Source organism: Chaetodon auriga, chromosome 21 (assembly GCF_051107435.1).
Source record: "Chaetodon auriga isolate fChaAug3 chromosome 21, fChaAug3.hap1, whole genome shotgun sequence".
NCBI classification, from domain to species: domain Eukaryota; kingdom Metazoa; phylum Chordata; class Actinopteri; order Chaetodontiformes; family Chaetodontidae; genus Chaetodon; species Chaetodon auriga.
The window spans coordinates 13,155,407-13,168,617 of NC_135094.1; the positions used below are offsets into that span (position 1 = coordinate 13,155,407).

General features: G+C 42.4%; 1 protein-coding gene across 5 annotated transcripts in view; it reads right to left on the reverse strand.

Annotated features, from left to right (window-relative positions):
- The window catches only part of ctnnd2a (catenin (cadherin-associated protein), delta 2a), a 229,627-nt gene that overhangs the window by 150,012 nt on the left and 66,404 nt on the right, over positions 1-13,211 (reverse strand). For all 5 annotated transcript variants that reach the window (XM_076761325.1, XM_076761327.1, XM_076761326.1 and 2 more), the window contains exon 3: positions 1,289-1,401. In XM_076761325.1, the coding sequence (XP_076617440.1) occupies positions 1,289-1,401 (113 nt within the window). The remainder of the gene's footprint in view (positions 1-1,288; positions 1,402-13,211) is intronic.

Consider the following 13,211-nt stretch of genomic DNA (forward strand, 5'->3'; position numbering starts at 1 on the left):
TACTTTTGCTCTGGATTTTTACTAACAGGGAGGCAAAGCCTGTATTAGAGAAAATGTGAGGGGACGGCAATTTAATGAGAGCAGAGGGGCAGATATTGAGCTAAAGGTTTGAGCTCTTAGCATAAAATTTTAAATCAGCATGCTAGTCACATAGATCTCCTCTCCTCCATCCATCCCTCGTTCATCTTTACTCCCTCTTCCTGTTAAGAGCTCTCTTTCCCTCGTCTGAAAACAATTTTGGCAGCACAAAGGTCAGACTTATAAATGGGGAACATAATGAAGTATTTTGAAGGGTTGCATGTCTGCGTTCAACATGCTAATTAATGGCGTATTGTAACAAAAAGGTTTCCAGGAAGTGAAATACTAACGCTTGACTGAAGATTTTTTATGGACTGCGTATATGTGTGGGTGAAGGTGTGTGTTGTCACACCCTCAGCAATGTTGCCGAGGGTTGTGTTGATGTGTCTGTTATATCAAGCCCTCAGCAACTACCGCGGTGTGTGTCAGTGCAGTGTGTGAGAGTGTGCATGTTGTGAAATGTCTCATCATACTCTCACATCGTTCTGTCTGTATAGCATAGGTGTAAAGCTCACCACACACTCAGTGTTATTTTACCCCATGTAACACCGCCGATGTGTTTGCGTACTTGTGTGCGAGCGTGTTTATCTGTGTGTGTGTGTGTGTGTGATTTTGCCTGCAACCTCAGTGTTGTCCCGATCCATCCTGTTGATAAATGCACTGCACAGCAGGGGGGACACTGTTCTTTTCCAGTAACATCACTCCACAGATCTAAGAAGAAAACACCCCGGCTGTGTACGCTGTGCGTGTGTGAGTGTGTGTGTGTGTGTGTGTGTGTGTGCTAGAGTGTGTGATGAAGGTATATAATGGTCCAGTCAGCGTTAGTGTCGTGAATGACCCAGAACCTGTTCCATCATCCTCTAAGTTTAAACATACACTTGTGTATTGGGGGGAGCACACGCTCACATGCATATAAACCTGAACTGTACACTTGGGTAGACCCTCTTGTTATGTTTGATGAAGCTGGGGAAATTATGGCCCCCGAAGTCCCACATACACACACAATGTATGTTTTAACCTGATACACATAAGAACACATGCACATACACACACCGATATCCTTTCCGCGCCAAAGCCCAACCACCACACACAAAAGATGGGGAGAGCGTGTATTACCTGATACCCCCGTTTCAACCCTGACCCACCACACACACACACACACACACACACACACACACACACACACAGAAAAACAAGGTTTGCATGTTACCTGATGCTGCTCATGCTGCCCGCCTCTGATCCCAGCTTGCATCTCTCCAGCTGGGTGGCGACAATCTGACGCTCAGCCTCAAGTTCTCTGGTCAGGCGCTCAAACTGAAGCTCCTTAAGAGACAGAGAAAGACAAAATGAGAGACTAAGAGAGAGGGCTGAGGATCCGCTGCCTCTCTCTATTTCATGTATGAAAACTTAAAAAAAATTTTTTTCTTTCCCGTCTAAGTGGTCATTAGTGGGAGAAGGGTGGGGTATTAAAGCTGATAAAACCATAAAAATCCTTTTTCATGTGCGATAATAACCTTTTTAAAGCCATCCAAGAGTATGGGATGAGTATTTTGATGTGAATAATAAGTTGCTTTGGGACTGCAGCCTACTTGTCGTAGGAGAAGTGAAGCATTGTCAGCCGCAGGTCATGGAAACAGCTTAGGGCTGGAAGACAGCTATGCGACAGTTAAAATGAACTGTGATCATTAACATGAACGTGATTGACAGGTGAGAAAAGGCGTGAGGCAGAGTGACGGGTTGAAAGTGTTCTAAATGTGTGAGCTAAAAAGCCCTTTAATCCTATCCGCTGTGTGGAGCGGGAGGGTTGTCAGCTGGAGCAGTTGAAGCACTCCACCAGAAAACTGGGTTACAAACTGCAAATCTGTCTAATGAAGATATTTGTGGAATTCCTTCATGAAGTGTGTGTGTTATTCCCAGGTGCGTTGTTTTCCTGTTTGGTTCAACAAAGAAATCTTTGCATTTGAAAAGTGACACAATTTCAAAAAGACAGATGGACAAAAATTCAAACAAAATGGGATTTTTTCCACGCATTTACTGGCTGGAGTCCATAATTTTATCAGGAAGGATAAGAGAGAGCAACTTAATGTTAAAGAAAAAGAAACACTAATGGGCCCCCTGGTAGCTCACCTGGTGAGTGTGTACCCCATGCATCAAGGCTGTGTCCTAACTGCAGCGCCCCTGGTTCAATCCCAACCCAGGGCCCCCTGCGGCACAACATACTTTTACTCAGTGCTGCTGTCGATCACACAGCCACAAATGGTTTCATGTGTGGCTACAGTCTGGCGAGCTGCCTTTTCCTGTCAGGTCACACCCATGCCAACACACTGTTGGGAGCTACCTGTGTAAGGCTGCACGGATGGCACATTCTGGGGGAGGCGTGAGTGTGCTCCTTTCACTCTGACTACCCCTGAATGTATCACTCTTAACCAAACCCTGCTTGCGTGTGCATGTGTGTGTGTGTGTGTGTGTGTGTGCGCTGACACATTCGCTATTTAAGTTGCTTACTGACAGCACCGTATCAGTCATCTAGCTATGAGCCAGACAGATGACATTTCAAACCAGAAATCAATGTGTGTAAGTATGTGCATGCGTGCATGTTTATGTCTGCTGCACTCAAGCCACATGAGAAGGAGATCAACAGTGCAGCGAACTCCACCCCACCGAAGATATGCTGTACGTACGACCGGGTGCATGTGTGTGCAACACCCGGAGGGAGGGAGCGCGCGAGCGAGACGCAGAGCGAGTGTATGCTGGTTTGATTGGTTTTCTCAAAGCCATTTGAAGCGCTGAATGACTTGATCCCCAGTCGCTATCTGAAGTCTCCAACCTCAATCCCCTCTCCTCCCCAACACTACAGAGCACAATGCAATTCATCTCTCTCCCTCCCTCCCTCCCTCACCCCTTTTCCATGCATGCTTACAGCAGCCACTTGCTCATAAATATGCACACTCTTTCTTTCCCTCTTTCCCTGCCTTCATCTTGTACACACATTTCTGTGCTCTCTCTTTCACACTCACTCACACACACACCAAAAGCAAGCCCCAGCATATACATACGTAGTAGTAGTAGTAGTAATAGTAGTAGTTCATTGATCTCACAGTAGGAAATTCCGTTATCTCTCAGGCATTACCTCTTACTGCATGATATATGAAAACATGTCAGTACCCTGCTCATATGCTGTAAGTTCACATATAAAAACTAGTGGTGCCATTACACCACTAGCCAAGCACAATCTGCCTTTCTCCCCACTCCTCCCTTAAGCTTCTCTCCCTCAGCCTCTCCTCGCTTTCCTCCATTCACTGCACTGCCTCCTGTCAGCAGCTCTTCTCTAGATTTCCCTGGCTCTACCTGCAACAGGATAAATCTTATACATGTGAACAACAAAGCAGCAGGCTCAGCCACCCCTATGATTTGCAAAGCGAAGTGACGCTGGGAATTTGAGCAGGGTCTATTAAACCCTCTGGACCCGTAATTCTAAATTACAGCTTTGTTTTACAGTGAGGTGCCTCGCCTCAAAGCCCCGCTCTGCTCCCCACAGCAGACTGCTTTGTCACCTTGTTTGCCACAGCTGCAACTGTTTTAAATCCGCAAGGTGTAAAAATGCAAATCCCTGCACCTAAAGTAGCATTATGCTAATTGCTGATGTATAATGCCTCGACGGTAAAGTATCTTAAATGCCTTCTAAGGTAACATGGTAATGCTTGAACGAAAAACAGATGAGAAACCTGTTAAGCCAGTTCTATATCTGGGTAACATTTGTTAAATTATGCATAACCCTTATCGCACGTTTATTCATTGAAACCCCTCTGCCTGAGGAGCTGCTACGCTGTTGATATGTTACGATAAATGATGCCAATGAGGATGACTTTCAAAAGCACATTCATCAATTGGCCAGGGGATAGTACCAGTATCTCTACAAGGGGAGTGAGTTTAACTGACTTGTCCTATTACATGCAGCCGTGTATTTTGAAGAGCTGAAAGCATGAGACAGAAAAGAGCATCTGAAGGCAACATATAGGAACAGGATGCTTCATTCAGTAGTTTAGGAGCTCTTTGCAGCAGTTTTGTGTTTTACCACAATTAAGGATGCTGAAAGTTCCTCTGGAGAGCATTTCTTTGATTCATGTGGAGGTCTACATCTCTCTCTTTGTATTGTATAGTAAGTAACACAGTACACCACTGTGTTATGAGCACCAGTAAATTCAGGCAGAAAGCAGCTGCACTAACACTGCCAGAAAAAAGTCAGCAACACTTAAAATCCTCACACTGTCATAATTACTACACTTAAGAAATCTCGAAAAAATGATTAGCAACTTCACATCAGGAAGTCTCCATATTATTTTTCAGAAGAACTTCGGTTGAATTATGTTTTTAGCAAAGCACACATCTGCCAGCTCCATAACATTTGACTCTGTAAAAGCTCACTCACTCACCTAAGTCTGAAAATCATGAAGCGCAGTAAATTCAACCTGACACCAGCATAAAATCCGCAGATGGATGGAAAGTAAATTATTATGTCGGAAATATTTTAACAACATCGCGAGGAAGTTCTTGTCCTTGTTTCAAGGTGCGGGCAATAATGTAAGGAATTACACTTGGCATGCACAGATAAAGAAAAGGTGTGTCATACAGCTATCTGTAAGACAGCTGCTGAAAGTCGTTGTACTTGGACATCTTTATGGTTATGCTAGAGAAGTATCTTTGGAGAAAAGCAGTATTTCTTTTCCTGCTATACATTTAAGGAAAACAAACAGGTTGTCTCCAAACTGAAGGCGATTTATTGTCTCTACCATGCTTTAAAATGTTCCCTGAACATCCCATGAAGCTCAGTGCAACAGGGCTGAAGCTGGATCACTGTACGACTCAAACTTAATATGATCTCCTTAATCTTTAAATCAAACCACAGGATTTATCATACCGGCTATTTTGATTGCTAAGCAAGTGTGTTTTATGAAACCCCCGCCGCGCTGCTGATTCCATAAATTGTAACCTGCAATGACCAAACAGTTTGTTTCGTATGTGGTGATATATTTACCTTGGTTAATGTATGGCCACAGTTCAACAGATCCAAAACTGATGAGTGGGGAGTTTCACCAGGTGCTCCTTGTGCTTTGTCTGTGTGCTTGCATCAAAATGCATAAGGTGCATGCTGGAGCTCACTATGTTGTGCATGCGTTGCTGCCTCCCTCTCAGGAATGGATAGGAGACACAAAGCCCCACCCGCAGTCAACCACAAAGGTCTCTATGGCAACTGTAGAACCCCATCCACCACCCCCCCAGCATTATAAATTAGGCTGTGACTCCTCCCACACACAGTCCCTGCCCTTTAGCATACCTGCGCTGCTCTCTCAGAGGCATCTGTGGATGTATTGATGTTTTTCTCCGACAAAAAGCAGAAGGTTGAGGCTGGGGGTTAGCAACAAGTGCTTGTCGAGGGAAATAATTCATATTGTCTAAATATAGCGCACTCCATGTGGATGTTGATTGATGGCAGAACACCACTAGCAATTGTTTGATCATTCAGTATTAACAGCGGCGGCATCTACACAAAATCTGTAGGAAACATCTGACAGTGAAAACAATTCACCAACACTTGGAGGGAAGTGACCAGTCTCTACAAAGTTTCTTCATAACGTCACAAGTGTTGATACATCGATACTTTTTTGATACCACTCTTTAAAATAACATGAACTCTAATTATAATGATATGGCACATTCAAGAGTATCAAAATGATCAGTCACAGTATTAACAAACAGATCTACAAGCAGATTTTCAACCTGAGGATTCATGGATAAAACAGTGGGGAGGAAAATCAACTGGTCCTCAACCACTGCGATTAATATTATTACAACTGTGTGCAGGGACATTTCGTGTTTCTTTAATACCAGTATTGTATTGAAATGTGAAATTCTGGTATTGTGACAACATTATTTCATAATGAGCAATATCTCCTCCAGTGTCCTCCATTTCAGTTTCACCTCAACATTCATTTTCCCATCTTATTTTCGAGTTTCATTGGGCAATTAACGCTAATAAGACAGCTTCACCGTAAGAAAACAATTGTTCGGCTCAGTGGACTTTCACTTCTTGCTGTCTGCGTTACCACCAACACACAGCTGCATTTGAAATTTAAACTGGAGCCCAAACTGATACATTAAGCTTGTCAAGTCAATCCCTCATGCACGCACTGTATTAAGTAATATATATTGTTGCACTTGCACCTGGGTATGTGTGTGCTACTGCTCATATAAAATCCTCCACTCTTCTTTAATGTCCTTCAGCAAGACACTAAACCCCAAGAGCTCCAGAGGCACAATGCAGGAGTGATATCTGACCTCCCTGTGGAGGAGGGCAACAGAAAAGGAAATCCCCCTATAGGGATCCAGAGAGCATCACATTATCCAATAGTGAAGCCCCCGAGCAAAATTTCTCAAAAATAAAAACAACCAAACTACAGAGAAAAAATGAGAAAATCCAGACTTATGAAGTGTTCTTTGTCATTTTCACATGTTCAAGTTTTCCATGGAAAGCAGGAACTTCACACACTGATCAGCAGAATGTATTTTTACTGGATAATGCTCGGAGGAGTTTTTCGAAGGGCAAATAAAGCAAAATAAAGGCAACCTTTTACAATACACAGGCAATAAATAGGGGGAAAGTGGCCCATGTATCAGAGCTTTAAATGGGCTAAACAGCAGCTATGGCCTCATTTAGCTTCACTGCTGTTAGTATAAGAACTAACAGCGGTATAGTTCTTCCTCCATGAAAGCTAAATTTTCCCACTTGCCACCATAAAGACACAGTGTGCTGCCTGTGCGTGATTGTCTGTGTGTGTCTAGAGATAAGGCCCAATCATTATAAAGTGGCCTATGGGCAGCTATTAACAGTGCTGGTTTTGGATGGGAGACAAAAGGCTATCAAATAGAGCTATGACCTTCTAGTTGAGAAGTAACACTCTCTCTCTCTTTCATTCTCTCTCTACCCTTCCTCAATCAGCGAGGAAGAAAGACAAAAAAAAAAACTGAGATGAGTTGAGTGGAATGAAGGGGTAGGAGAGGCGAGCGTGAATGAATGGGAGCTGGTAAAAAAGGTCACTCTCCTCTCCTCCGACGCCCCCGTGCATATTAAAATTTCCCACACAGTAGCATTCTCCCCCTGTTCCTCCAGTCTAAACTTACAGCTGTGGTTCACGTAGCCTAGGTATGGTTCAAATTTAGCTAATCACCCCCCCCCCCTCCCCCCCGCTTGTCTTGTCACTTGTCACTTTAATGAGAGTGAAAAGTCAACGAGTAAGGAAAGGAGCAGCGGGGAGGGTGGGAGGGAGCAAAGACTGGAGGGCAGGATAAAGCGAGCGGAGGGAAGAGTGAGGAAGGAAGACAGAGGAGACTGAGACGTCTCTGTTGATGAAAGTCACACGAGAGGATGGCCGAGGGAGAGATACCTGATCCACTCCCTCTGCGTGTGCATGTAAGAAAGAGAGAACAAGAAAACGAGAAAGAGAAGAAAGGAAGGGAGATCACAAGAATGCCCTGATCATGGTAATGACTCTCTATCTCGAACAATGTAGGTATTATATGTCTGAGTCTGAACAGGGTTTACTGTTACCTGCCATGGGGCGTGTGTGTTTATGTTCTTGTGCTTCTATCTTTGTGAGAACAAACGGCTGGTTGTGACGGCTATTTTTTGTGTGAAGTCACTTGGTTTAGGTTTTGCTTTGAGGATAAATCCCACTCGTTGCAACTTGGATAACATTTCGCAGGTTTCTATCGGTTATAATAACACTACACTGACTGAAGGAATCTGGGCTCCATCGTTAAGTCCGACAGGGCAAAAACCTTGATGAGTCATAAAATCAAACAGGCTGTAAACAAGCCAGCAGTTCAGACGTATTATTTGCCATTTTCTTTGGAGATAAAACTGAAAATGGTAATCCCCGTATTGCTGCTAAAAATGCATGCAAAACTACAGCAAGCGTGGAAGATCCAAGCTGTAATAAACAAGAATTTCCTCTTTAAAATAAGAGCTGATTTTAGCTGTAGATTGTAACGTCAGCATGGTCCTCATACAGAGGGAATATCTGTGTGCATGCATGTGCACTCCTGCTTTCATTGTGCATCACCGTTCATGTGTGTGCACCTGTGCATCGGTGTGTGCGCAGGTGCTCTCGCCATCTGGCAAATGGTGATACTAGACAAAGAAATATTACACAGCTTGGTCTAGCTTCATTCGGCATCAGCTTTACTCATTAACACCTATCTTTTTCCATAACACATGATTCATTATTGTTGTACACCAGGGATACTAGTCCTTCTTATTGCGGTGATGACTGGCCTTTTCTGTATCAGCCTGCTTCTAACGAAATTTAATTTACATTAGCAACAATACCTGAGGGGTGTTGTTTAATGTGATTATGGGTATGACAGTAATGCAGTGGACAGCACATCAATACTGATAATAACAATCTGGACTTCCCTTGAAGGGATTATGGCTCATAAACAAGTGCACATAAATAACACACACACACACACACACACACACACACACACACACACACACACACACACACGAATGGCAACAGTGCTACTACTTCTACTGAATGCAGCATGTTGTGATGCTCAGCTGCATAGCTGGGTTTAATCTGTATGAAGAAGAGGTTGAATATTTCCCAAAATGCATGAAAGACGATAAACAAGTTTGTAGCTTAAAGTATAAGCAGATGAGAGTTGAAAAACCTTGAAAAGGTGTGACTTTTTTTTTTTAACATTCCGTCCATTCATTCGAATGACCAAAAAATTTCCAGAAAATGTCGAATATTTCAGAAAGTATGAAAGGTATGGATAATGAAAGGAGTAAAGTGAAAAACAAACTTGACAGAAGAACACTAAAGAGCGATACGGACATGCCGCACATGCTTCCAGCATTCACACTAGTCACAGGCAAGGCCAGGCCAAACAACCATTAGCACACTGCTCTCAGGGTCTCATTTATCCTGGCTAGAGGACTCACAGATGGAGGGGAGAAATAACACAAATAAGAAAAGATTAAGGTTGATTCTGTGGGATATTTCCAGTAACGTCTCCGGTGACCTCTGTTCAAAGTAAACAGAAGAGGAGGAGGGTGAGGCAGGCGCTGAGAACAGAACTGTTTAGTCTGTAATAAAGCGTGTTTTACTTAGACACTTGAAAATGAAAATCCCTCTTTGACAAATGTTTTAAGACCTACTGATTTGACAGAACGTTTGAAAGCAGCCTCAACAAAAAGTCTTCAAAGCACAAAATAGCTTGCCCGTCAGGCCGCTCCAAAGCGACACATGTTTTGGTTAAGCAAATAAAACCTACACGGGAAATGAACTTAATCTGCCATTTCAGTGGAAAAGAAGAACTGAATCCCGAGGATAAACATTTAATACATTGATGCTGTGTGATAAAGCCTACGTTTTGTGGCTAAATACTACCAAATGAAGTCAGTGACTGACTGAGTAAAGCAGACAGACTTGCAATATAACAGCAACTGTTACATCCTGTCCTAAGAGGGCTTCTGAAAACACAACAAACATCGTAGCGTTTGAGAGAAAAACACACTCCAAGACTAAATTACCATCTTCTTCCGGGAATTTTACACAGCTGAGTTCACTGGCAACGAGAGCAAATGTCTCACAAAGACGGGAAACGGTGAGGCAAGACTGAATGATATTAACACAGTCGAAGTATTACCGTATGGATAAAGCAACATCACTTAGGGAAGAGTGTAACATTGGCAGTAACACTAAGAAACGTATTTGTGACTTTTAGCTGTGACTTTTCAATGTCAGCTAAAATACATTCGCTTATTCTCTCTAGACACCTTGAAAGCAGCTGCGTTGTCAATACAGTGCCACACAAACTTCACTGAAGGGGCTTTTCGAACACATTTGATTGTACATGGCACGATGTAAAAAGGCCCTTTGTCACATTTAGGATGGATCATAACTGACGCTCATTTAAATTCTGTCTGGTGTGGACAGCTTTGGAGCCAATTATTACCATCTGAATTTTGTGACTCATTATACTGGCAGTGTGTTTTACTAAGGAGGCAGCTGACAGGAGATTTTGGCAAAAATTACTTTCAGCCTCTACATATTTGTAAGTACTCATAATATACCCACAGCTGAAGGTATTTTTTGCATTTCATTTCAATCGAAAAACTAGAATAACATGGTTATTCGTTTCATTTTAAGCATTAGTGCTGAAAAACGGTGATGTTGTTTATTCTCAGCGTTGAACTCATAAGCTTTGCTCCGAGTGCGCACAGAAAACTTCACAACCAACCTCACATGCTCTGCTCGGAGTTTGGAGTATTTTTAGCGCTGCTCAAACTTTCAGCGCAAGTCCTAGGAGTGATTCTGAGTTGTTTGATAAATATGAGCCCAGGATTAAAATATCTTTGGTCCAGGCAAAGAGGAATTCAGGAAAACAGCTTCAAAGACAGCCAAATCAAAGAGCCACATCACTAAACAGTTGAAAATAAGCTATTCATGAGGCTGGGTCCAGGCTAATGGTTTGTCACTAGTTGGAAAAACACTGAAGATATTTGCCACACTTTTCAGAAATAAAACCTCCAAACGCTGGTCATGTTACAAGTGAACCACGAGCGACGAAGGGAAGAAGCAGCTGTGTCTGTTTGGATTTTGGATTCTAATGCTCCTTTAAAAAACCGCACAGACCTGAGACATATGACTGCAAACAGCTGGGCCATAACAGTTTTATATGCATTATAAATATTCAGCACACAAACACAGCAATACTCTGACAGATCTCTCCCTCGTTAAATTATTTAAGGGCTCAGTGGGCAAAATGAAATCATCTCTCTCTTAGTCTCCAATTTCGCTCTCTCTCTCTCTCTCACTCTGTCACTCTGTCACAAGCTCGCTTTTTTGTTCCAGCACGTATGTTTGTATGTCTGTCTCTTTTTCGCTGCGTGTGTGCGTGTGTGTGTGTGTGTGTGTGTGTGTGTGCGTGCACAAGAATATGTGCTTGTGAGGTTGCGCCGCTGTACTGCAAATAGGAAACCCTGGGCAGCCTGAAAATAGTGGTTTGGATTTTAAACAAGCTGACGTCACTGAGACGCACACGCGCACACACACACACACAGATACAACACAGTTCTCTCTGTCCTAATTATGGCTGCATATTAGCATAGCTTTGGTCTGTAAAGGTTACATAAGACTAGAATGAAATTAAAGGGGATAATGAAAATAGAAAAGAAGGAAAAGTCTGCAGATGGAAGAATGGGAAAATACAACTACTAAAATTTTTTTTTTGGATACATTATTCTGCAATATAACCACGTTTTGGCAGTGTTAAAAAAAAAAAAAAAAAAAACGCAGCCTATATATTTTGTCATTACAATGTGTGTCAGCTTGTTCAGAGCTTTCACACACACGCACATGACGTGGATCTGTGATATAGTCCCTGCATAGAGTGAAGTTGTCACACTTTGCGTTTCACTTGCAGAATCAGATCATTTTTTACCTTCTTCGCTGATTGTACATGTTATTCACGCAGAAAGTCTGGCCTTTTTGAAAGTCTGGTACTTTTGACAAGTCGCATATACAAAGGACCACTGTCAAACCTCTGCAAGAGCAGACGTGTACTTCTAATTGGCAGTCCGCTGAAAAATTGCCTGAGTAGCAGCCTTTGTTAATGTCACTTGGTTCAGCCAATTTTGCCCAGCTCCTGAGTGCCTGTGTGTGTTCATTGGCGCATGTTTGATTGAATGTGTGTGAACCTGTTGGTGAAGCCCTATAGTGATTAACTCCTTCATGATTAACTGTCTGGAGTAACAGATTGTTTAGTTTTGACATGTGAAACACAAACTAATCTCTAGCTCTCTCTCTCCCTCCCCCTCTCTCACGCTCTCCCCCTCTTTCTGCCTCTCTCTCCCTCTCTCTGAATACTGTGTAAAAGTTCTACTGTATTTAACTTGTGATGAATTGTCTAATTAGTGTGCCTTGTATAAGGATGGCTATTCACTGCACAATTCCCACTGTAAATACTCTCATCCTTTTTCTCTCTTTCCCTTGCTCTGTGTTTAATAGACAATTCAATAATACCCACATAGGCAAGCAGACATGGGCAAACACAATATTCTAGCCCCTTGATAAAACACTGTATATGCACTTGCACTTGGCATACACAAATATACTCACATGCAATACAGCACAGCAGTGGAACCAAGCAGCAAACATCATTTGGTCTGTAAAGTGCTAAAACAGCTGAACTTAATACTAAATAACATGGTCTCAGTTTACAGATGAATTGGGTTCTATAACATTACTTGCCTGCCATCAACTGAACCATTTCTACTATGGAGGCTGCTTTCCACTGGTGTCAGGATTGATGGTGTGGAAATGTACATTGATTAAAAAAATGAAAGAAACCGCTTCTTTCATTTCCGTGACATTTATTGAGACCACATTTATTGGTAGACTGAATAAATGTCACCAGTGAGAGAAGCACAAAGCATTTTCCATGTTTTTTTCCCCCATAGGTTAACCTCACTATCTGACAGCCTGATGTACTGTAGGTGGAACTTGATATCCAAGAAGAGAAATCAATGTTGTTCTGTTTTACTTATTCCTATTTTCCTGTCTGGTTCTTCTTTCCCAGCTCAGGACAAGAAAAGACAATCAAAAGTCTGGACCTGGAACCTGCTGTCTTCTAATGAACACAGAACGTACACCCCTGTCACACCAAGGAGACGATATGCTCTGATTGGTCTGATTTAAGCGGGCGTGTGTTCTTCCTCCTTCCTCTTTTTTTTTTTTTTTTTTTAAACTCCAAAACCTTGCCAAATCTCAGGTCGAGCGAGAAGTTGATCTCCCTTCATAGGTCATAATGATTTAATGAGGTTTGCAGCTGTAAAACACATATCTATAAATCAAGTCCAATTAGTCTGCTTCGTTAGAGAAAATCATCTGCTTTGTCTTCAACAGTCAGGGTATATATAGCAAAATAGGCAGTGATTAAATGAACATATGGATTGTACATATTGGCAGTGAAACAGCAAAAGGATAGTTGACAAGGGTCAATGTCGAGACAGCTTGGGGGCGAGGAAATCCGCGCTGTCACTTTAAATTCCTACACTGGTCTAG